This window comes from Electrophorus electricus, chromosome 14, assembly GCF_041902795.1.
Source record: "Electrophorus electricus isolate QZ-2024a chromosome 14, ASM4190279v1, whole genome shotgun sequence".
Taxonomy (NCBI): domain Eukaryota; kingdom Metazoa; phylum Chordata; class Actinopteri; order Gymnotiformes; family Gymnotidae; genus Electrophorus; species Electrophorus electricus.
In genome coordinates this window covers 23,996,755-24,022,004 of record NC_137510.1, presented here as the reverse complement: position 1 = coordinate 24,022,004, position 25,250 = coordinate 23,996,755, and the positions used below count along the sequence as shown (strand labels likewise).

The 25,250-nt window shown below is 38.9% G+C and overlaps 2 protein-coding genes across 5 annotated transcripts; both read right to left on the bottom strand.

Annotated features, from left to right (window-relative positions):
• Positions 1-163: 163 nt before the first annotated feature.
• Positions 164-5,906, bottom strand: riiad1 (regulatory subunit of type II PKA R-subunit domain containing 1). 2 transcript variants are annotated; one of them, XM_026999184.3, is made up of 4 exons: positions 4,938-5,899; positions 4,699-4,775; positions 3,677-3,723; positions 164-925 (listed from the first exon to the last, which is right to left on the bottom strand). In XM_026999184.3, the coding sequence occupies exons 1-4, from the start codon at positions 5,016-5,018 to the stop codon at positions 852-854; spliced, it is 279 nt and encodes a 92-aa protein (XP_026854985.1). In that variant the 5' UTR covers positions 5,019-5,899; the 3' UTR covers positions 164-851. The 2 variants fall into 2 exon arrangements, with proteins under 2 accessions (XP_026854985.1, XP_081553154.1); XM_081697028.1 differs by lacking the exon at positions 164-925 and adding an exon at positions 1,213-3,577 and having other exon boundaries at positions 4,938-5,906.
• Positions 5,907-6,141: 235 nt separating this feature from the next.
• LOC145651146 (uncharacterized) lies at positions 6,142-24,742 on the bottom strand. 3 transcript variants are annotated; one of them, XR_014116909.1, is made up of 8 exons: positions 24,599-24,742; positions 14,879-15,045; positions 13,961-14,095; positions 13,802-13,826; positions 8,536-11,131; positions 7,808-7,846; positions 7,665-7,709; positions 6,142-6,475 (listed from the first exon to the last, which is right to left on the bottom strand). XR_014116909.1 is itself a non-coding variant. In XM_081696269.1 (8 exons), exons 1-7 carry the CDS (start codon positions 24,690-24,692, stop codon positions 7,666-7,668), a joined length of 549 nt encoding a protein of 182 aa, XP_081552395.1. In that variant the 5' UTR covers positions 24,693-24,742; the 3' UTR covers positions 6,142-6,475; position 7,665. The 3 variants fall into 3 exon arrangements, 2 of the variants coding, with proteins under 2 accessions (XP_081552395.1, XP_081552396.1); XM_081696269.1 differs by having other exon boundaries at positions 8,536-8,580; XM_081696270.1 differs by lacking the exon at positions 6,142-6,475 and adding an exon at positions 6,483-7,556 and having other exon boundaries at positions 8,536-8,580.
• Positions 24,743-25,250: the final 508 nt, after the last annotated feature.

The window sequence follows — 25,250 nt, the reverse complement described above, 5'->3', positions numbered from 1 at the left end:
GCAGTAACAATTAGCTTTGCTTCTGTTTGAATGAACACTGATTGATCAGGATCCCTCTGTGATTTGTTAGGTGCAATTTAAAACATTTTATAACGTGTAATTCACATGTGAGTTACTAGCAAGGAATTGATTCAGCCAGTTGACCAAATAATAAAAACAAGACTGAAATATTGAGAATTTATTTTCAAAATATAAAGCTTATAGTTTTATACATTTATAACAAGTCAAATTTGTGGACAGGACCAACTATAAAACAAGAGAGAGAAATTCTGCATCAGTGAAGGAAGGAAAAAGGAAAAAAAAAAGAAAAAAAATGCTTGTCAACACTAAGTAAAAGCAATCAACATACACATCTTTTCTGTTTACATTTATGTTGAAAAGGTAAAAAAAAAGCACCCTTGTGTAATCGGAAATGCAGGCTAATCCACATTCCCAGTTCATTATATTCATTGTGTCCTCTGCTTGTTTGCAAACTCCCAAGAGTTTTGCCAAGAATGTCTCAAGACCAATGAGAACATTGCAAGTGAACTGGTCAGAAAGGCAGGCTAATATTTTCCTAGAGAGAATGACGTGTTCAGAATCTCTTAAGCAACAAGATGTAACTATAATAACAATGCATTCTTGGTACAGTTGCATTATGTTCAGTTCAGTGCAGTTCATCTTTGATCCCCATAGTCCCATCTAACAAACAAACTATCTCCTCTTCCCTGGTGACAGTACTTTTAACAAACCCAAATACCTAATGGTACTAATTAGAGGGTGCATTCGCACTGGTTAGGAAGGATTGGCAAAGGTTAAGAGAACATTGCCTTTGTCATTGTTCAGTTGAAATATTTATATGGTGAAAAAATTCAAATTTTCATTGAACCACTGTCTTTCACTTTGGCCTGGATTTTCCTTGGTAGGTCTGGGTCATTGAAGTGATCTGAGAGAGAAGAGAGCAATCAGTTCAGCTCCTCAGAAGTAATAAGCAAACTGGTACAGTCCCCCTGTCCTAGTCACATAACCAAGTATCCAATGCATAATGAAAGGCAGAATGACTTCTAGGGCTTTCTACAAACTAGAGTTTTAAAGACTTGTACTTTATTCTTAAATCACACTACAAGTATATACTGATTAAATGAGAAACAATATATATATATATATATATATATATATATATATATATATATATATATATATATATATATATATATATGAGAAATGGCTTAGCTAGCTAGATAGATGTATTATCATGTAAAAGCCTGAAGCACATGTTTACCATCCATCAATAATTTCCCCACTCATTACAAAGCTTAATGAAGATTTAACAGGAAAAAAGCGAAAGGTACAATGGAACTACAGTTGTTTGTGCATGATTTAAAAGAATTTGTTCTTCGGTTGAGCCTGGTTATCTGTAGTTAGGGGCACAGGTGGGAAGGGTATGACAGATCAGTGCTATTTTTTATTACTGCTTCCAGGATCTAAAAGTTCACACTCAAATTCAATTATGCTGGCAAAAACCCCCCCTCATTTTTGTAATGTCTGTAACATAGCGTTTGGTTAGAAAGAACACACTACTCACACATGCAGATGTATGCTCATATCATCATTATCATCATCATCATCATCATCATCATCATCATCATCATCATCATCCTCACATCCCAAAATTGGGAACCAACACCCAGCGAACCCATGCACCAATATCAACACCAGAGCTGCTGTCCTGAGACTGAAGATCCTGGCTAAGCTGGGCTCCAGTTGTAGCAGACTACCAAGACTGAATGAAGAACCTGAAGATGTGAATGCAGCACCATGGACCATCACTACTCTAATCATCACTGAGATCAACTAGCGGACGTGCACCACGGCAACAGTGTGGTGCTTGACTACAAGATGAACATCAGCAAGGAGCAGTATCCTCTTTGGAGAAGAAAGTTAGAGGCCAAGATAAGGACAACATGGCGCGAAAGGCAGAAAGGCGTGATGAAACTACTTGTGAAATACAACAAGCTGTCCATACCTGAGGCCTTGGAGACAGCCAAGCAAAGATTAATAGCACTGTATGCTTGCCTGAAGAGTTAAACAGGAGAAGTAGAAGCCAGGAGAATAAACAGGATGTTCTCCCATGAGCCATCTAAAGGGTAACAAAATGAGAATGAACCCACCTAAGCTGGAGAAAGAACAATACTGGAAAAGCATATGGGAGAAGGAGGCATCACACAACGGCAATGTCTAGAAGTTACTGAACCTGAAAGCAGATCACTGCAACATCCTGAACAGAATCCAGTAACCATCACACTAGTAGACGCCAAAGAAAGGGTCATAAATATGAAGAGATGGACAGTTCCAGGCTCCTGACATGGTCCACACCTACTAGCTAGAGAAGCTAACTGGCAGCATAAATGAACCAGCTACTAACAGATGGAAGCCACCCTGAATGGTTACCTGAAGGCCAGACAGGTCTGCAGGACCCCTAGAAAGGGGCAGTTCCATCCAACTACCAGCTGCTAACCTGCCTCTACACAACATGGAAGATCCTATCAGGCATAATTGCAGCTAATATGAGTAGGCACATTACACAATACATGAGTGGGGCCCAGAAAGGCATTGGTAAAAATGCCAGAGAAGCCAAGCACCAGCTACTGGTGCATAAAACACTCAAGACTGTAAGACCTGACAGACCAACCTGTGCTCCACCTGGATTGACTACAAGCAAGTCTATGATTCAATATCCCACACACAGATACTGAAATGCAAGAGCCTGTACAACATCAACAGAACTCTTAAGACTCTTCATCAAGAACTCCATGGGGCTGTGGAAGACAACCCTTGAGGCCAACTTCAGACCAACAGAACGAGTCATCATCAGGTGTGCGATTTACCAAGGAAATGTCCTGTCCTCGCTACTGTTCTGCATATCAGCTATGGAATGGAGCCATCAGCCACCTTGTCTACATGGATGATATCAAGCTGTATGCCAGATGTGAACAAAATATCAACTCATTAATCTATCTCACCAGGAAATACAACAACACTGGAATCTTATCACTTGATAAACGTGATTACAGATGATTACAAAGTTAGGAAAGGTAGCTAGAACTACTCAGATAACTTGCTTGTACAATAAGCTGGCCAAAGAAGAAGGAGAAAGAAAATCCTCACAATGTACAGTCATACACCACTTACAAGTAAAGTGCATTTATTTCTGCAGAAATACTCATCTCACACAGAATTCTCTTACACATAGCACTGTGTTGAAATGACACTTTCTTCATCTGGCAATCGAGATGATCACTACAAGATTCCATTGTTCAGTCATTCAATAACAACACATATTTCCCATTAGTTGCATCCAGTTTCTGCTAAAGCTTAATATATTATTGCTATCTGAGCTTAGTCTAGACTAACCATATGCTTTCTTGACATCCTGTGCTAATCATGGTGAGAACAGACAGTGCAGAATAATAGGAAATCTATTGCTACATAGGTGCTCACGTGGATACTTGTACTTTTTCATCTTAGTTTCACAATCTCAAAATGTTAAATTCCATTTCAAGGATTTCATCCCAAATCTAGGAATCAGGAATTGTATCTATTGTGAACAAAAACAAGGAGGTTTCCACTTTTATAGCCTGATGTCAAAACGTGTGGCCCGAGTAGTTTATTTTAAGTTTTAAAGCAAAATGCTTACCTGCAGCAAATTCACTGATATTGGTAGGTTTATTAAGAAACACATCTCTGATGGGGGGAGATAGAAAGAAAGAAAGAAAGAAGGAAAGAGAGAGAAAAAGAATGAATGATTGAAAAAAAGATGGGGTGTCAAATGATCAAATTCTTGCTTCACATAGATATTGTCATACAACTGATACACTTGCACATTTCTCATAGGAACCAATTTCTTCTCAAGCAGATCATCCTTATGTAACATATAAGTATGTGGAATGTGAGCACACATTCAAGTTCCATTGCCACTATTATAAATGGCTGGGTAAAAACTCTGCTTTATTTTATTTTCCAAACAATATCCCTGTGTCATTTACCTCTGTGTGTTTAATATATTTCAATAGGGTGACCATACATCCTTTTTCCCCAGACATGTTCACTTTTTGGGACCTAAAAATGTGTCTGTTTGGGATTTCTAAAATGCCTAAAATTTGCTCTCCTTTGAAGTAAACATTTGATCTCTACAGTCGCCATACATAATATGTTTTTGCATTGTTTTTGCATTGGTTTGACCATTCTTTGTATGTCCAGCCACAATTAGTCCATCGTGTACATGCCTTCCACTCAACCCTTGGTGGGTGGGTGGATGTGTGTGTGTGTGTGTGTTGTGTGTGTGTGTGTGTGTAGTTGCTTCACAGAAGCGTATGGCCAGAGTGGATATATGAACTTTACCTTCTATATAATTTATTTTTTTTGTATGGAACCTTGACAAGGCCTAGAAATCCAGAAACACAGGGCTGATAGTGCAACTCTAAGGGTTGTGATCTTTTTTTGTAATGTCCACTTTGTCCATATATGGAGTGCATAAAGTGTATGGGAAAAAAAACCACTTGTCATCTTTGGTTTTTAATACTAGTCACCCCCTTCTTTTCCGTGCAAGGATTGGACAACACATCATTTCCTGAACATTTTAATGAACAGCCCTTTCTTAAACAAAAACGAACCACTCGACCATGGCCACCTGGATAACGCTAGCGTTACATTAATTACCTCAGAAAATCACTCAGCAGAATTTCCACTTCTGGATGAGCCCTCATATACATTTCGTTCGCTATTCTGGTTTTGATCTATGGGAGAAATTCCAAAGTGAAAACAAAATTCTCACACACTTGCAGGTCAAAAATGGTTTCACAACAGTATTCGCAAAATCTAGGGAAGCTAAGAGAACTAGCTAGCTAACGCTAACGCTAGCTAGTGTTGATTTCTGTTTATTTTAAAACTTTCATTACCTTGAACTGACGCAGTTTTTCCTGCTGTTCGGGGCTTAATGCACCAGTGTCTGGTTTCTCAAGACCGCTGTCCTCAGCCATGGTTTTGACCTCCTAACTTAGCTCGGTTAGCTAACGCTAGCTACCGCTAGCTACCGCTCACCTGCTGTTGAGAAATCTAGGCGCATCTGTTGCTATGCGACATCCACGTGTTCCTTTCTCGTGCGCACACGTGGGAGTTCGAGTGCACAGGGGCTGATGTTTGCAAAGCGACTTCCTAGCAAAGAGAAATAGGGAGCACCCTCCGAGCCGAATCATGGGAACTGTTAATGTTTTGGGATCCAATGATTTTGTAGGCAAAGTGGCTTCTCATAGTGTCAGTTTTATATAGGCCTCAAGGTGACAGAGCACCAAGCTAGCTAGCGAGGACTGGAATACGCTCTTAGGTTGCACTTCCAATTAGCCAGTTATACATGTGATAATTGTTATCTTTCCGCAGGAAAATGTCAGGTGCCATAAGGTTTAAACCCAGTTGCCAGCTGACTATTTCAAATATGACTATACTGGTCATTTCTTAATAACAATGTCCCCTTACAGTGGTTTATCCATAATGTAACTCGAGCGTAAATAGTCTACACTTCCCAAGCAACACATTGGCCTGTAGTTTGATATTGTAGGATTTGTAAGGAGATATCTGTAGCATGTGTTTGGTGATTAAAAAAAGTTTATTGAACAGCATTAGAGGCAATGCAGATTTCAGTTAATCCACTGGCAATTTACTGATTATTAGTCAATAATCAGTAAATTGAACTACCACTGAACTACCACTGCCCCCACATATTACAAATACACCTTTAGGTTTATAACAGTCCACCTGTTAGAAGAATATGTATCCTGTTAAAAGAATTATGATGTACAGTACATATAATAGTCATGTATTATATTTTATAATTAATATATTAAATATACGTATATATGTGTATTAAATAAGTATATGATATATATATATATATATATATATATATATATATATATATGTGTGTGTGTGTGTGTAATATATATATGTGTAATATATATATATGTGTAATATATATATATGTGTAATATATATATCATATACTTATTATATATATATATATATATATATATATATATATATATATATATATATATATATATATATGTATAACATACATACATACACACATATACACATACACACACACGTATATGTATCCTGTTAAAAGAATTATGATATACAATACATATAATATATAATAATCATGTATCATATTATATAATTAATATTAAATATGTAAGTATATATGTATATAAATATGTAAGTATATAATAATATAATATATGTGTGTGTGTGTGTGTGTGTGTGTGTGCGTGTGTGTGTGTGTGTGTGTGTGTGTGTGTGTATGTGTGTGCCATCATGCCATCATGATGGCAAAACCCTGTAGAGTTTATCATTATCCACAGCTTAAGGCATTGTCATTTAATTTTTACTATGAATGATGAGGATGCCACTTCTCCATCATTTTCTGGCAGCAATCCTAAAGACACATAAACCAAATTATATAATGAATTGTGGAAACAGTTCTGTATCCCCCTAAAAGCAACTGTGTGTCCATAGCAACAGCAATATGCACGGAGGAGCTTGTGAGCCCTAACAGAGGCTGGCCTTCCACACGCATAGTTCCAGGATTCTTACATGACTTTGGCCTTGAACTGAACCAAACACTTTCCTTAAAGGAAACATGTTGGGACAAATAAACTTTATATAAAACTAAGCTTTATATTATCAGGGCAATGTGACAGTTTGGGCCAGAATTAAATGACATTACCCAAGACTATCTGAAATCAAATGAACAAGGGATATCCCTCTGAACACACTTTTGTAGCCAAGTCTAAGGAGTGTCTCCAAGATCAGAGGGCTGAGCTACAGGAATACTTGTTTACTCTTTGCCTCCTAGTGGAAGAAGTTAGTTAGTAACTTTTATGTCGATAGTTCATAAAGGATAAAATGATAGGTTGTATGTGATCTGAAAGAGTTTCCTACAAAACCAAGACCATGTAGATTTTATATTTTAAACAAAATAAGGGACACTAAAGAGGGAATGGATATTAATCTGCTTGTATTTTATACAACATATGAAAATATCAATAAAGAATAAATATAAATAAAAAACTTCTTGGTTAATGATGAAACCAAATATCATTACAGTTGAATAACATTGAACACACATGGAAAAAAAGCCTCTTCCTGTTTTCAATAAAATGCCAGTGAACTGAAATACACTGCTAAGCGAAAAAAAAAAAAAGTTTAATAACTAATAGTGAACTAGTGAACGCCCCACATATAGGTGGGGTATAGGTATTTATATTACCTATAAATAGGTCATTTTACTTGTTGCAAAGGAGACTGAGCCTAAAGTCTTAAAATATCTGAAAATGCTTGCCAAACAATCACACCACATCTTAAAGAAACACTGTGCAAAATGAAAGTGACATGAAAAGCATGTATGTTTCTGATGACAAAGCATAATGTGTGACTGAAGATCAACTTGCAATGCTGCTTCACCAGATTTATGTTTAATGTCCCGACACATATGCTTACATAAAACTTGACAAGAACTAAACAAACACACAAAAACATACATGAAAATATATGCCCCCCCCCCCCCCAAAAGAAACTTTCATCTGTATATTGAATATATCTAAGAGTTAAAGATAAGTACATACCTCAAAAAATGAGAAGGCAGATGATAATGACAGTCCCCATCCACTCTGGAAGGAGGAAAAGTTATAAACTGGTCTTAAAAAACAACAACCATGTAAGCTCTTATTGCTCAACAAGGGTGAAAAACAGACTTCCAGGTACTCACTGTAGGGAGCTGAACTCATGGGAGTGTGGGTGGACATACCTAAAGAGCAGGAAAGAAGGACAACGACCATCAGACTGAGAGTGACTATTTGAAAGATCATTGGTTTAGTCAAATGTACACTTGGGCGTACACATCTCGTGTTACAAAAGATGTTTTTACCATTCCACATTTCAAAGCAGAAGCTCTTGTAAAGAAATCATGAGTATAATACACATCTCATTCTTTTAGGCTTTTTTTTGAAAAGGTCTGACTTACAAAAAACTCTGTTTGATTACTTAGCTTGCTGGGTATGGATTACAAGTTCTGGAAAGCACTGGCCACATTGCTTAATAAGGTAGGACATGAAAGATTTGTTGATACCTTGAATTCAATTGCGGAAACAAAATTTTGAGAGATATGCACTCAGTCTATTTGTGTACTAACCCTCTGAGGTTTAATGCATGTTGTAATGCTATAGCAAATTAAATGGAACACATAATGCTATACAAAGAGAGCTGAATATTAATTGAAACAACAACACTGTACTCAGTTTTACCCACGTAGGTTTAATCTGTTTAAACAGTTTCATAATGCTAGGCTGGTAGAATATTTACTGGGGGTTTTGCTTAACTGCATAGTTCAAGCAAAATACTGACATCAAGCTGCACATTTTCATTTATTTTTTAGGACAGTCATTAATGTATAAGCCTAAAGGTGTTGACAGGTGGTCAAAAATGGCTATAAGGTACCTTTGCCTGGAGGGGCAGGAGGGGCAGGAGGGGCAGAGCTTTTACCTGTAACAAAAACAAACATGTTGCTTTATCAAACAACTTGAGAGCTGACGATCTTGAGTCAGCTGTCAGCATAGCTTTGCAAGCACAAATCTGCATGCAACCTCATGAGAAGCACTGAGAACTTGGCAAAGATGGTAGCCCATGTAAAAAGAAACTGAACAAAACCTCTGTAGTTTGTGCTGATCTGTCATCAAAATTATTGCTTGTGCTGGTTTGACTTTTCACACATTACAACATAATATTTCAATATTGGCAGAGTATCACAGTGCATTATTCCTTATTCAACTCATAATCAAGTCAAAACATGTAACCAAATTAGCGTCATTATTAAATTTTTTTGCTGAATGTGTTGTACTGTCACATCTAAAGTCAGCACCCAGTCAGAAATCCAGTCACACTTTACAACCACTTCCTAGTTTACGATCACCTGCTAGTTACTCTCTCTTTGACTGAACATGCACAGGTGCCCCTCTCCTGCGCCTCGCTTTTAGCCCACAAAGACTACAGCTTAGCGTGCTTCTGCCTCTTTGGACCTGGGCTTCACGCATGCCTATCGAGCCACGCTCAAGTCCCTGTCTTTCATGTATGCTTCCCTAAGCACTGATTTGTCTTGTCTTTAATAAATACTGCCACTGCCTTCATCACGCGCATCTTGCTTGTTGTTCAGCAGTGTAACATATAAGTAAATTGTGACCAAGCATCATGCAGTAACGAGACGAAAAGCAGGATGTAAGTGCGAGGAGGAGTTTACTAATGTGGTGACAATACATGATCAAATAATATTTTCCATCACAACTAACTAAACTAAATGGAACAACCCAGGGAACTAAAGTAAAAAAGCAAACACAAGGAACTAGGACAAAACAAAACACAATGAGCTAGGAACAAAGAGGCAAATCAAAAACCTAACCACCTTAAAACAAAGGAGAGAGAACATGGAAAACGGGTGAGATGGAATTACTGTGAAATTGTGATAAAGTGAGCTGGAGTAACAATAAAACATTAAGCCTTAGCAGAAACTGGATGCAACCAACGCAACTAAACCCGAGGTGAACAGCTAAAATGCCAGGTTGAAGAAAATGTGATTTCAACACATTGTTATTTGTAAGAGCGACTAAAAGAGGAAGAGAGAAGCGAGCCTCTGGGCACTTCTCCTCTCAGGAACTTCTGTGTGTGTTTTTCTGTCTACTTTCTGCAGTAATAAATGCACTTTACTTGCAAATTCTCTTTACTTCACATAACCTCTGACCCTCAAAATTCCACAACTGGAAAGGTAAAACTAAACAAACACAAGCCAGAGTGAATGAATGTGAAGGGGAACCAATGTGAATGTGAACGTGAACCCAAAGAACCAGAAAGAATACAAAGCAGAAGGTGTTGCTGTGAGAACCGCCACCCCCTCACCCCCAACGTGTGGTTCCTATGTGCCAAACAAACCAAAAAGGGAACCCGGGACAGATACAGAAACAGAAGCTGAGGTGAGACAAGCAGGAAGGAACTGAAACAGGCAGGACAAAGAGCAGGAACGGCAAGGAGCAGGAGCTGGAGTCAGGGCAAGACCTGTAACTGGCACCCGAGGTGATCCAAGGCAGCCGCAGGACCAGGGGTGACACGGAGCAGGGACAGGAGACATGTGACGAGGAGCAGACACAGGAGTTGGGACTGGGTGAGGAGCAGACAAGATGCCCAACAGACCGAAGGAGGAGAACAGGGAGACAGGACAGGACATGAGAGCACAGGACTCCGGAGAACAGAACGGATTAGGCACTGCACATAAGACATGGGGACAGGAACAAAGACAGACAGGGAACAGAGACAGACACGATCAGAGGCACAGACACAGAAACTGAGACAGTCACAAGGACTGGAACAGGCACAACAACAGGCACAAGGACAGGAACATCAATGGGAACAAGCCCAGTTTCAGGAACAGGTGATGGGAAAAACGCAGGCATTTACAGGGGCTGGTGCAGCAGCCTCAGAGAACACAGGAGTTTCAGGGGATGCATGAGGCATAGTTACAAGAGTTACTGGGGTCCTGGAGGCCAACAGAGAGGCCTCTTGAGTCACTCAGGCCCAGGAAGCCAACATAGAGGCCTCTGGAATCACTGGCCTGTTGCAGGCCATGGCCGCAGGAGGTAATGGAGAGCTTGCGCAGCAATGGGTGGACACAGCCTGAGCTACATGTTCCATTCCGGCTTCTGGAGCGGGACCTGTAGGCTGGATGGCATGTTCCACGCTGGGGTCTGGAGGCTGGGCAACTGTTAGGGGGACACAAAGACAAAGAGGCCCCTGGGCAGCCCCTCAGGCCCACAGTCCTACCCACACGAGGTATAGGAAAGGCCCGATGGGAAGTGAGAGAGTGCCCCCACCAAAAATCCATTAAAGCCCCCTGAAGTGGCTTGGACAGTGGACAGCAAATCTTAGTGGGATGGACCTGCCTGGGGACTTTGCTCCAAAGTATGTTTCTTCTGCAGCTGGCAGCTTCCTTGGTGGACCAAGGCAGGGAGGCTTTGGGGTCCGGTCTCGCTTTGCTCGCAAACCCCTCTACCTGTTGAAAGGGCCTCAGTAGCATGAAAATTCCCCTCCTTAAACAACAACCCGAACAACTTGGGGAACTAATGTAATAAAGCATAAACAAAACACAAGGAACTAGGAACAAAAAGGCAAACAAAAACCTGACCAGCGCAAAACAAAGGTGAGTGAACATGGAACATAGGAAAGATAAAACTAAAAGGTGAAAACGCAAGCCAGAGTGAAAGCATGTGACATGCAATGGAAAGTAAAGAGAACAAAACAAAAGCCTTTGCTGTGGCAACTGCGACAGCAGGAAGTTGCGGATTGTGACATTTTTTAATTTTTGACATATTTCAATATAGTTTATTGCACATTCATTCCTGACCATCGACTTATACCTCAAAATTATAATAATCTAAAATATAAATAACAAGTATAATAACAAGGGTATATTTTTTGTAATACGAAGAATAAGAATCCTACAAACCAAACCAGCAAAGACAATCATTTATACAGTACAAACCAGCAACTGTAGTTTTCCTTAGTTTGGTTGGTCCATCTAAGGTTCTATAATTGCATCTATTTTAATTAATGCATAAATACACACAATATACAAGAGTCTAGCATCATATTTTCTGGCAAGATATTTAGCTTGTAACATTGGTTGCTGCATAGGAAGGTCTACGCAGCAGGAAGGAAGCCTGTCTAAGCTCAGGGAATACATGCTATCACTGCCTCCGGAACTGCTATTGCCTCTTCCTGAATTAACTCCTGTACAGACTTGCTGGTTTCCAGGTCTGAACATCACAAGTGATGAGCCACATGCAGCAGCCGCACTTGTTTTCACTTAACCAATAGCACAGACTTGACCTTTGAATGAAGTAATAGATTTACATTTGCATCTGGCCATGTCATCTGCACCCAGAGATCCCTTCTCCACCACCGTGCCTCCCTAAATGCACCCAAATTTTAAATGTGCTGATTTTTGTTACACATGAAGCATGTGTTACATATTTTTGTGCTACACATCAAGTGTTGTTTATCACAATAATAATAATAATAATAATAATAATAATAATTCATACCGCCAAGGATGCTTTACAATGTGAGTGAAGAGGAAAGAAAATAAAGACCCTATGAAGAATAATGAGCAATAAGGAGGAAGTGTGATGTGGCGAGAATGATAGATGGACGCATATGCTGAGAAGAGCGAGATACATTATGGACAAATCCACAACTGGATCCAAATCCAGAACCAGGATTCAGTGAAAAACAAAGACTTGAGAGAGGGTTACCACATGGCAAGTGGAGGGGCCAACAGTGACAGGAAGACAGACAAGGACAGTTACAAAGAGACTAAAGGATCTGCCAAAGATGGTTGCAAGTCGGGTTTGTTGGAATCATGCTACCGGATCTAAGAGCTACAGGATCTGAGGGTGCAAGACGGCCAGCATAACTGAATGAGCTCAGAGATGTACTGTAGGTAAGAGCAAGAGCATGAAGAGATTTGGTGGTTAGAAGAAGGAGTTTATATTTAATCCGGTAGATAAGAGGGAGCCAGTGCAGATGCTGGAGGACAGGTGTGATGTGTTCAGTACGTTTGTACTCTTAAAGGACAGGTGTGATGCGTTCAGTATGTTTGTACTGCGAAAGGACAGGTGTGATGCGTTCAGTACATTTGTACTCCTAAAGGACAGGTGTCACGCGTTCAGTACGTTTGTGCTGCTTGAGGACAGGTGTCATGCGTTCAGTACGTTTGTGCTGCTGGAGGACAGGTGTGATGTGATCATTATGTTTGTGCTGCTGGAGGACAGGTGTGATATGTTCAGTATGTTTGTACTCCTAAAGGACAGGTGTGATGCGTTCAGTATGTTTGTGCTGCTGGAGGACAGATGTGATGTGTTCAGTATGTTTGTGCTGCTGGAGGACAGGTGTGATGTGTTCAGTATGTTTGTACTCCTAAAGGACAGGTGTGATGCGTTCAGTATGTTTGTGCTGCTGGAGGACAGATGTGATGTGTTCAGTACGTCTGTACTCATAAAAGACAGGTGTCACGCGTTCAGTACATTTGTACTCCTAAAGGACAGGTGTGATGTGTTCTGTACGTTTGGGCTGCTGAAGGATAGGTGTCATGCGTTCAGTACATTTGTGCTGCTGAAGGACAGGTGTGATGTGTTCAGTAAGTTTGGTAGATGTAAGGACTCTAACTGCTGAGTTTGGGATGTACTGAAGACAGCTGACTGATTTAGCAGGCAGCCCATAAAAAAAGAGACTTGCAGTAATTAATGTGGAAAAACTGAAGGCATTTCTCAACATTCTTGCATCATTTTGACTGAGCAAATAGAAAAGGCATGCAGATGATAAAATGAAGCTTGTGTTGAAGCAATACTAATAGAAACCCGAATGTCATCAGCCTAACCGTGAAATGTAAGGCCATAATTACAGTGTACAGGGATAATGAGGTTGGGGTCTTGCTGATTTCCCACTGTGGTGGGTACATTTCTGTGTCTTGCTTTGTTGTCTTTTGGACTGTTTTCAACGGTTTTGCTTTTATTATTGCTTTGTTGTATACTGAATACACTCTGCACCTGGATCCTGCCGTCTCTGATTTGTGCTGATATACCGTTTTGGTGTGGAATTACATCATAGAAACACTGCAAAATTATAAGTCATAAAAATAATAAAAAAGACCAAAAATACTCACATGAGCACTGCACGGTCTTGGTGTACTGCACCAAAAAAAGAAACAAATTTACAAAACGTCAAAACAATAGAGTCTCTGCATGCAAAACTCAAGGACACTGATTTACTTCATGCCTATATGTGAAGTAAATATTATGAGGATGAATTATAGTTGACATACACCACTTTTAGAGCAGGTGATGTGAAAGTCCAGTGTATTATTGCAGGTGTCCATGGTGAGGGTTGTATTGGTGACAGAAATGACCGGGAAAACAGTGTCAATCTTTCCATCCTGGTTAATGGCTACAGCCCTGTCCTGGAGAAGGGATCCAACAGGAAGAACAGAGGAAGAAATGATAAAAAAATTAGAGGGGTGAGCCAGAGTGACAAATGCATACATGACAAGTTTACAGTGCTATCTGATTTTAAAAGCACATCCCAAAGTCCATATTTAGGTATTTCAGTATCTGGTAACTAATAGTGAGAACTAATAGGGAGACTGATTATGAATAAATCTTGCTAGCTTTGAATTACTTATCATTTGAAAATGAGGATTTGTTAAATTGTTATTTGGAAAACAAAATATAAATATATTCTGCTTTAATGCTCAGATTGTGTGGTTGCCCCCATCATTTTACAGAGGAGGCCATTACTTATACGCCCGGTAACGTAATAGGTAATTCACAGCCCATTTTTTCATCTCTACAGTGCCTGCATAATAATACATACCTTTAAATCTTTTGGATAAAAAACAGACACGTATATTTTACTTACATTTTTTTTAACTTAATTACAATTCAACAGTGTTGGCCTACTGGCTATAAAAATAAATGAAATACATCTATACCACAAAACAGCCAAATAAATAATGACCATGTTGAAATGTGTTTAGAAGAGACATTTCCAAGATTTAGCTGCTAAGAATCTGCTATGAGAAAAGCAAAAAAAATGGCAAACTCATGATAACTTCAAAGTCTGAGGTTAGTCTGGAAGGTCTAAAATGAAGCCATGTAAATTATGATAAATGACAGCCAGTGCACTGATGAGACACACTGTGGAGCGAGGCTGAGGGAGAAAGTTGGTAGGCTGGAGTATTTACGTTAATAGACCACTGGGACAGGCAAGAAGAGTCCTGCAGAGCGTGGATGATGTCGACAGGCAGTTTGTAGATGGCATGGATGTTTTCCTGTTGTGTCCCAACGCACTGAGACTCAGGAAGCGGTGTTGCCAGAGACAGCTGCCAGCGACAGCTACACAGTAGCAGCACTGAAAGAGCACACACACACACACACACACACACACACACACACACACACACACACACACACACACACACACACACACACACACACACACACACACACACACACACAAAATATATAGTTGAGTGACCACTAGAGGGCACACCGGTACTTTGTTATTAATGGTTTTAAGCGTCATGGTAACTATAGTAAGATTACGGTGGTTGCTGTTAAATGAATTATTGCGCACTGTTATCATTACATTCTATAATTGATGAAACTACTAAGCATCCTCAAATTACACCTCTTTATCTCTGAGAAAAGGTAGATGCACATAGCTGCAACACCCGATGACCGCTGCGCATAAGAGTGATTTAAACACATCATCTGTAATTTTGCCAATGTCAATGCATTTTTAATTATAATTTCAGAATTTTTTTCTATCAGGTTTGCAGCACATTTTACTGACAATGTGGCGATTTGAACGGAGACATTCAGGTTCGTTTGGTGAGGTTTAGAGATTTAGATAATTTGTGTCAGGTTATTTGTCAGACTATTGCCCTATTCTTTGGCAGATTATTACACAGCCTTCTGTGAGCCTCAGTGCAAATGTGGTTGCATGCTTTTTGTGTTATTGGTAGAAGTAAGTGCGGTGAGGTGAAATAAATGGCATTCCGCTGTGGACCGAAGCATTTTCGGCTTTCCTTACAGCTCCCATGTGTGTGTAGAAAGTACAAACTAAACCTGTTTAAATAAGCAAACTTTATTTTAAATTTTTCCATTATCTATTTCTGTTTTGTCGCTACGCATTTGTCAACGCGCTTACATTTATGCTTGAGGAGAGATGATTTACATTTGCAGCAGCTGCAAAAATACTATTACTCTAAATATAAAATATCCCAATTTCTACAAACATTTGATTACAAATACAAAAGCACTTCTAAGAAGTGGCATATGACCATATACCTAATTAAAATAAGTCATGTTTATGATGATATTTTGTAAATAAACACGTGCGTATGCTGGTGGTTTTTTTTGGCATAGCCACTCGTAAAATAGCCATCTAGCTCCGTAATAATGCTGATGTTTTAATACTCTACTTCAGCCGTTTTCGTTTGGTGCAGGCTAGTAACCACAAGACAAGCGCGTTTAATTTATTCACTGCCGCAATAGCCATAGTTCCAGGTTTGTTTTGTCGGACAACGAACAGTAGGATAGATTCAGTAGGATTTATCCTATAGCTTCCTATAGGACTAATATACATGAGCGGAATACATGATCAATTTAGCCGTTTTCTGAAAATTTGTTGCTATCAGTTGACGTTGTTCATTCGCTTTCTGATAAGGACGTGTTGTTGACTAGAAATATGGATTATTTGAACCGACTCGTGTAGTCAACGATTAGTTTTGGGGACGGGGGATACAAAATGAAATATGCGTCTAAAATGAAATTAACAAGTACAATTCATCAAACTGAGGACATTACAAAAACACATGGAGACTCGTAGCTCCTAATTTTCTACATTATCTCTAATTGTTTGCAGTATATTATTAAACAGACACCTATTAATAAAACAGAGAGCGAGAAACAGAACAACCTGTAATACATTACAAATAATATTTCGGAAAAACAATATTCTCACATGCATGGTTGTAACATTGGGAGAGTTGTAACACTAGCAATCTCAACAATTATTGATAAGATGGGAGTCATATGATCATTTCATTGTTTATCCACTTCCTCCCTGATCCCACATGTTGGTTATAAAGGCTGGAAACAGGTTATGATTATTGTTTACTCAAAAACAGATTTTGAGATTAGAAAGTAATTTTTTGACCAAGACTATATTTCGTTTAGTACTAATACTTGTGCAGATACAATCATATGATTTATGTTAGATTTAGTTGTAGATTCTTAGGCAAAATGTGATGCATTTTTCCCCTGCTAATTTCAAACCACTATAGTAATATAGCTGGATAAACAATAGCTGAGAGGGGTGAGGTGGGTTGTAACACATCTTTAAAAAATGTTACAACCATCCCCTTGCATACAACTAGGAACAATTCCTTGATTTTAACTATTTTACAGAATGACTAGGCAGTGGAAAAGAAAGACTGACAAAGGTGTGCCTAAAGCATCTGTTTAAATGCCATCCTCTCCTCAACTGGCCACTAACTCCAAGTCTTCCAACCTACCTGGTTAATTCTGGGTGGGTAACCTGCAGCCCTATGCAGTCTCTGGGCCAACAAAGCTTGCACCTGTCAGCACCGTGACTCTAATTAAGAGTATATACATACATGCACACAAACATATACTGTTCATTAGACCAACGTCTTCTTTATATGGGTATGTTGTAGTAGAGTGTTCACAAAGCATACGGAGTGTACAGTAGGCTAATCAGTAGTGGACTAGTTTACACACACATGCACACAAACCCCTGAGTCAAACAGACAGTGGTTTGAGTTACGGCCTCTCTCTCTCTCTCTCTCTCTCTCTCTCTCTCTCTCTCTCTCTCTCTCTGTCTCACACACACACACACACACACACACACACACACACACACACACACACACACACACACACACACACACACACACACACAGTTTGAGATCTCTAGCTCAAAAATACTGTGTTACAGGTGCTGAAGCAAAAAAGTGCTACCATCATAGCCGGTCTTCACTACTCAAAAATCAAGCAACCCCCTCCCACAACAACAAACCAACCAAACAACCCCCCCCCCCCCCCCCCCAAAGAATCGTACATTTTAACGTACCTTCTCAATTTCAGACTTTATCTCTAGATAAAAATCCTGTTCAGAATCTATAGGATAATATCAAAATCTTCTATCAAAGGACGTGGACAAAGCAGGTTTAGTAACTAATCCAGGTCTAGGATCAGAATAACTGCCTTATTACTAGTTCGGAGGTCGTAATTACAACGCAGAATGCGCTCAACTGGATTTTCGTCGGGGGAAAAAGGACGCAATGAGAAAACTCCTTTTGGTTTTACTTTTTTTTTAGGACGTGCATTAGGGTTCTCCTGATTAGCTTTGTTGCTATTTCTCATCAACATAAGTGCAAGTTGTGCACACAACGTATACAAAATTGAACGGTATAGTTAACATGCACAACCTCCGCTCATAAGTTTAAAACCTTTACGGGCTGCTGTAGCAGCGTCCATACCGGCAGCCGCCATGACGTTTTGTTACTGACACGCCAAACTTGGAAGGTTGGGGCTTATAGAAAAATCCGATTTTCCCTACTAGTAAATACGACATTGTGGTGGCCTCCGTGTGCTCTCATCTCGTAAATACGATATTTCCGACACGACTTGAAAGCAGGGGCGGACTGGGTCTCAACACCGGCCCGCGCATACTACAACGAGTGAGGTGACGAGGTCGACCTACTCGGTCCGTTATTCATTGCAAATTTCTTAAAATTTATGATGAGTACGCGGCTCACTCCTTGCTATGATATGAATTCTATCTAAACTGTTGCCAAACGTAATCGCAACACTTGTTTAGACACGTCACAATTAGACGACATGCTTAGAAATAAAATTCAATGAAGGATAAAAATGTAGAAACACGGTTTACACGCTATTCGAGTACATGTCAAATGTCAATGTCACGTCCGAGTGCCAGTACCCTCGTAGGCTAGTAATTTACGCAGTTGTCTGCTTTTATCTGCTTTCGCTGCTTTTGATTCACTTCAACGCAGATCTTTCACACTTGCGTTTGCAGTAGCTTGTAGGCAAGCCCAATGCTCTGATAAGCATCGGTTAACAGCTTCAACCAGAATGGCACCTTGTAGTAACAGGCAGGACAGTCTTTACAAGACTTGCAAGTTGACACAGTTGTCCCATCTTCTTCACGCTCACTGCCATTGTCATCCATCACAGTATAAGCGTCTGCTACTGATCGTTTAAGTGCTGACCACTGCTGTCCAAAGCACAGCAGTTCTGTTCGTAGTTGTTCAGCAGTGACGCCATCATCAAATCTGAGCAAATGTCTATGCAGCTCCTCCAAATGTTCCATTAACGTAACGAGAAACTATAAATGTTCCGTCCTAATTTGAAAATTTTCTATCCTGTGCTTTATAGCTTTATTTCATCATACTAAAAATCGCATCTGAAAACCACTAATTATCGTTCACGCAGACGACCAGAGAACAATACAATGCATTAATACATAAAGTACACTAATTATTAGTACCGCAGAATTTAAATAGATATGAGATTAAATAAATTGAAATAATGTATATACTACCCGAAATGTAGCGGTATCGAAACAGAAATCGGCAGTTTCGCTGCAACATTATGTACTGACAACTAAACCAACTTGATCACGTAATACAGTATATTATATAGGTCTATATAAATCGCAGTACCAGACAGATAATGTTTAGTAGTTTAGACTGTTTACTAGTTTAGAAAATTTATTTTAATGTAAAACAGTAACCAGTACATAAAATGTATTTCATGAAACGGCCGGCCCGTGACCAGACCAGAGTCCGCGGCCCACCGGGCACTGGCCAGTCCGGCCCTGCTTGAAAGCAGTATAAATCTGGATTGGTTGCTGCAAAATAACGTTGTGAAGCTAATATCCAGAGTCAAGGGAGTTACACATCAAAAGCGTTTTTCTTGTCCAAGGACGACAGAAACTTAATTCGAACGTGTGTAAAATGACGGTATCTTCTTACACCAAAGCATTTTCATATATTCTGACTTTAATGTATTTACATCTTTGAAGACGTAGCGCTAAGTATAGGGCAGTGGTAGCTCAGTGGTTGCAATCCCACCACTGCCAAGTTTCCACTATTCGGCCCCTGAGCAAGGCCCTTAACCCTCAGTTGCTCCAGTTATATTCATTCATAATTGTAAGTCGCTTTGGATAAAAGCGTCAGATAAATACCGTAAATCTATGTAATGATATATAAAATGCTTAAATTATCGCATGCTAAACCCGTGTGAATTAGACGTCTTACTATAATCTATAGCATGAAGCACAACAGTAAGTCTCCTATAAGCATACCAATACAGAAATGAGTTAGTTTGAGTTAAAAACAACAACTATGCTTAAAAACGTAATTTATTTATTGTCAACACTGTTTAATTACACTTGTCTTACGTACGATTTAATTACACTTGGCGTACGTAAAATAGAAAAACATCACAATCAACCCAAATAAAATACAATTTTGCAGTTTTATAAACCCGTCTGTTAATTCAGTTCTCTTTTGGAAAGTCTTTCCTTTGCCATCGTCACCGTTTCCTTCTAAAGCATATTAAAAGTCCGCACATATCAACAGTCCGCACATATTAACAGTCTGCACATATAGACGTTATTTCAAGTTCCAACAGAGTGGATTAAGAAAGTTTTATCATATCAGAGTCCAAGGCCACCGTGAGCAAGCCAGTGGCAGAAAAAACTCCATAAGAGAACGGGGAAGAAACCCATGCCAACCTATTGTCCTATCCTCCCTTGGTCGAGATCGGACACCACGGTTCACGGCCTACAGAAAATCAATCTTGCTACGTTAAAGACATCAAGAGGCATAGGAAATTTAAAAAAAAATCCGGCTGTTATGGCGGTTCCATGTTTTGACTTTTTTTTGTGGGAACTAAAGACGTCTCTGATTATTATATTCATTTTATTTACGCGATCGGAGTTCGCTAATCGGATAGTAGCCTATAGCCTTCGAACAGAAACGATAAAAAAAAAACATGGCCCCGAATTGTTAATCCCGTTTCGCACCACACTAGGGGTTAACAAAATGTAATTAAACAAACCAACGCAAAGAAGATTGACATCTGGGTAACTGACTGTTTGACAATTTGACTGCATGTGCGTTTTGTAAATCCCACATTATTAAATATTTGGAACTGTTATAAAATATTCCGGGTTGAATCCCTCGTGTTTGAACCACGTTTAAAAGAAGAATGTCCCTCTTTAACAAAAATGTCAGTCTGTTGACTTTTATTTGCTGTGCGGTTCTGATGAATTTGGAATGTGTGTTTCACTATTGTGTGTGAAATAGTGTTTACAAAATAGTGAAACAGTAGTGTGTACACAATAGTGACAATAGTGAAACCAGAATTTTAGAAATTATGCATTTTCGTAAAGCAGACACTGCTCTCTAGCTCATGTGTAAGACACTGGCACTGTCAAAACTGGCCAAAAATGACGTTTGAGCATTTCTTCTAAAAAAAGTTCTAAGCATTCTTTTTGCGCATTTTGTCCATAACGAAAACAATACGAGAGACATAATTACTTGAATAGGTATATCTACTTCATCATAAATATGTCTTTTCATTTTTGCTTGACATTAAATGGTAAATAATAATCAAACCATTTACCTTTTGCTGTGCATGAAGCTTCTGTCTCCACCCTGCAATATCTGTTTAGTAAGTACAGTAGCCTACACTTTTTTATTTTTGTTAAAATAAATGAGTTACACAGTTTTTAGAAATGTGACAAAGATGTTTTACCCCAATGTATAATTTATAATAGAGTACTATTAAAAAAGGCAAAAGTAGACTACTTACATTCTTGATGCCAGAACTCCCGAAACATATTGGCAGAAATCAGGCCATACACATTGAGGTACATAATTTCGAGATACGCCCTTAGGTTGCTAGTGATGGAATGATCAGCCAACTATACCTTACATACCTTGCATACAACCTTATGGCGCCACAGTTTTGCGGAGCGCAAATCACTCTCTCTGCGGCAGAGTCTTGAACTCTATTGTTTCTTTCCCCACACACTCACACATTAATTATCATTAATTAATTATCACAATCGACTGTCTGGGACTTAAAACATTTCGCCTACATAATCGAAGTTAGAATATTCGTTGACGGCAGTATGAGACACCATTACATTTCAGTAATAATTTCACGTCTTTGTGTAAACGAATAGAGCAAACGTAACTGTCACCTCACACCACAGACAGGCCGAATGACCAATAAGGACATAAAACTGGAAAATAAAATTATGCGCCAACTGTCCACGTTATTAGGTCTTAATGTTTTTTTTGTTTGTTTGTTTGTTTGTTTTTTAAAAATAATAATAGCCTACCAAATTATATATTATAACCAATAGCCTATATTATAGCCAATAAAGTAGAGTTTAATCTTGGTTGAAAAAGTCTTATATAGTGAAGTGAAAATGGGGTAAAACGTTGCTTGTAAATATTAAACATATATAATTAAAACAACTCTCTTGCATGGGGATGGTACATGAGGCACCGAACGTTTTGTTCTAGACCGAAGATGTTTTCAAATTCTAGAAACGCTCCTGAGAAAATGACAAAATATAGATTACTACTAGTAACCAGCCAATATTATCTTCCTAACTGTCCAATCGCACTAGACATTTTCCTGTGTCCCTTATAAATCAATCTCTCTCTCGCTCTCTCTCGCTCTCTCTCTCTCTCTCTCTCTCTCTCTCTCTCTCTCTCTCTCTCTCGCTCATTGAACACACTCTCATAAAGAAACCCTGCAACTGAATAAGGTACTTGGAGCGAGGTTATAGCACATTGCGTTAAAAAGTGGGCATACAAATGCAGTGCAGAACTAGGTCACGTTCATATATTCTGTCACATAAAATGACATCTTTCAAGTACCTTGCCGGTTTGACCGGAATCATGAATCATGAATTTCACAAGAATCATGAATCACGTGCATTTCTTGCTACATTACTGAATTATATAACCGAGTTAGGTGTTGTTATCTTAGTATCCTTATTCAGTCAGTAGAAAGTAGGAGCTATGTGCATATTATACAATCTGTTATCTTTTAAATTCCTGGCATATAATTTATTTATTAACTTAAGAAACAGTGTTTAATAGATTATTAATGTCAGCCTTGGGGGAAAACCATTTTTCAGCAAAGGATTCAGTGAATTTTGTTGGCAAGTTCCTGTTTGGCCAGGTTAAAAACATCTCATGGGGTGATTTGTGGTTTTCTGCTGTTTCCATGGTGCAGGGATGTACAGACATACTAGCTGCAAAGTAAAGGTTAAACAAACAGGATCCAGACTCTCATTACCTTTTAAACGCATTCCAGTAATATTAGTCTTATTAATATTATTATGGAAGGATGCGGAGGGTAAATGAGCTGGCAAGTTCAATACGTAAATGTGTAAATAACACTTTTACTTTTAAATACAGGTATACAGGAGATACTACAGTGAGGTACAGCAGAGACTTAAAGTGTACTGCAGATAACAAGAAAAGCTAGTGTTCCAATAACCTATTAGTCACATGGATCAAGCTCCCATCTCTTTTTGTAATACAATTGAAGATATTTTATGGAAAACTTTTCATTATTAGAAACACCTTATAGGCATACAGTTAGAGACTACAACCCATTGCTTGTCACACCAAATTTGTATTAGCTAGCCCTTCAGTTTTTTTTTAAGTCAGTTTATGGCCAGAATCGCTGCTGACTGGATATTTCAGGGTGGCGACCTCTCCCTATACAGTAGTGACAGAAGTGCTAAGACTTGTAACGGCCCAGTAGGCATAAATCACACGATCTCTGTGCATTTCTAGGCACAGTGCCACCACGACATACAGGCTACTTGCTCACTTATAAAATGCACAGCTAAAGAGACGCATGCAATAAAGTGACCTGTGTAGGGACAAGGTTCACAATAATTGGAAGGTTAATTTACTGTAAAGCACTGTGGTATCATTACTAATAAATAGTGTAAGAACTAGCTAGTAAATAGTGTTTATTTTGTACGAATATGCATATTAAAAATACATATATGTATGTATGTGTGTGTGTGTGTGTGTGTGTGTGTGTGTGTGTGTGTGTATATATATATATGTATATATATATATATATATATATATATATATATATATATATATATATATATATATATATATATATATATAAAACACATAACACAAAAAATTGTATTTCATGGCCGATTTGTCTTTCCTGCATTCTCAGACCGGAATATTTGGTTATTTTACTTTACTATGTCTTGCTCTCAAAGGTTAATATATTTGAAAAACGATCGTCTTTACCACGACATAAGATTTTCATGCCGTTTCTGACTCAAACCTAGCGCAGATCACCAAACGCCTATACTTTTGCTGAATCACTGATATCATATGTTCTGATAACATTAGAGTTAGTAAATGCACACACATTCCTTAGGAAATATAGAATACAATGACTAGTAAAAATGCTTCATGAAGTGTATAAAAAAAAGAATCGCTGCAACGTGCTATATGGCCTACTGAAACCCTAACGTCGTTTGACTAGAAAACTAGAAAGTTAACGCCAAACGTCCGCGGTCGTCTTAGCAGTCCCGCGTCCAAGACGAGTAAATTGTTTAAAGAACAAAAATGTACTTTAGTTGTTTTTCATCTATACATTTTGAATAATATTATTTTAAATAGCACATGTGCCGATGAAACGCCTTCATGAACTTTCGTTTTCGAATGATATAATGATATAAAGATTTATCCAAAAAAATGATATAAACATTTATCCAAACTGGTTAAATATTCACTAATGCAAACGCCTAAGCATAAATAAACAAAAATATTTCTTACCGAAAAAAGATTTGTAGCACCACATAGAGAAGCGAAGTGTTGCACGCTGAAAACAAATGATCAATTTCCGCATATCCGCATCAGCTTTAATCATGCCTCTCTCTCTCTCTCTCTCTCTCTCTCTCTCTCTCTCTCTCTCTCTCTCTCTCTCTCTCTCTCTGTTGCTTTGCTGAACTCCAAACCCAGGAGAAATGCCATTGCTTTATGCGAGCATTTGTGGCTCCTCTCTCCTGGGCGGCTGTCCTACGCAGAAATAGCTACGCTCCTACTCCAGCATGTATTCCACCAGCTCGGCCTGTTGGGGGACATAATATCTGACTGAGAGGTGCAGTTTACATCACAGGTTTGGCGGGAGTTCCTTGACAAGCTGAATGTAAGTCTAATGTCCAGGTATCACGCTTAGGCTATGGGGCAGGTTGTGGGTGAATTAGCAACTAAGCAAGTTCCTTCAACTATACTGCCAGGAACACCTGGAGCATGTACCTTAGCCGGAGGCACCCAGAACTTCCCGTGGCAAGCTTCCACCAAGCTCACCCCATTCGAGTACATCTTGGGATTCCAGCCCCCACTGGCTTTATTTCAATCCTTTTTTTTACACCATTTCAGTGATTTCTTTAATTACTTTATGGCAAGGTACTATCATGGCGATGAC

What these genes read in the sequence shown, in the direction of transcription:
- LOC145651146 (XM_081696269.1), bottom strand. Translation starts at nt 24,692, where the DNA reads ATGATTAAAGCTGATGCGGATATGCGGAAATTGATCATTTGTTTTCAG. An exon ending in TGTCCCAGTGGTCTATTAAC is followed by an intron (nt 14,096 to 14,878) that starts GTAAATACTCCA and finishes TCCCTTCTCCAG; the next exon opens with GACAGGGCTGTAGCCATTAA. An exon ending in TCCTGCCCCTCCAGGCAAAG is followed by an intron (nt 7,847 to 8,535) that starts GTACCTTATAGC and finishes CCTGCTCTTTAG; the next exon opens with GTATGTCCACCCACACTCCC.
- riiad1 (XM_026999184.3), bottom strand. Translation starts at nt 5,018, where the DNA reads ATGGCTGAGGACAGCGGTCTTGAGAAACCAGACACTGGTGCATTAAGC. An exon ending in CTGCTGAGTGATTTTCTGAG is followed by an intron (nt 3,724 to 4,698) that starts GTAATTAATGTA and finishes TCCCCCCATCAG; the next exon opens with AGATGTGTTTCTTAATAAAC. An exon ending in TATCAGTGAATTTGCTGCAG is followed by an intron (nt 926 to 3,676) that starts GTAAGCATTTTG and finishes CTTCTCTCTCAG; the next exon opens with ATCACTTCAATGACCCAGAC.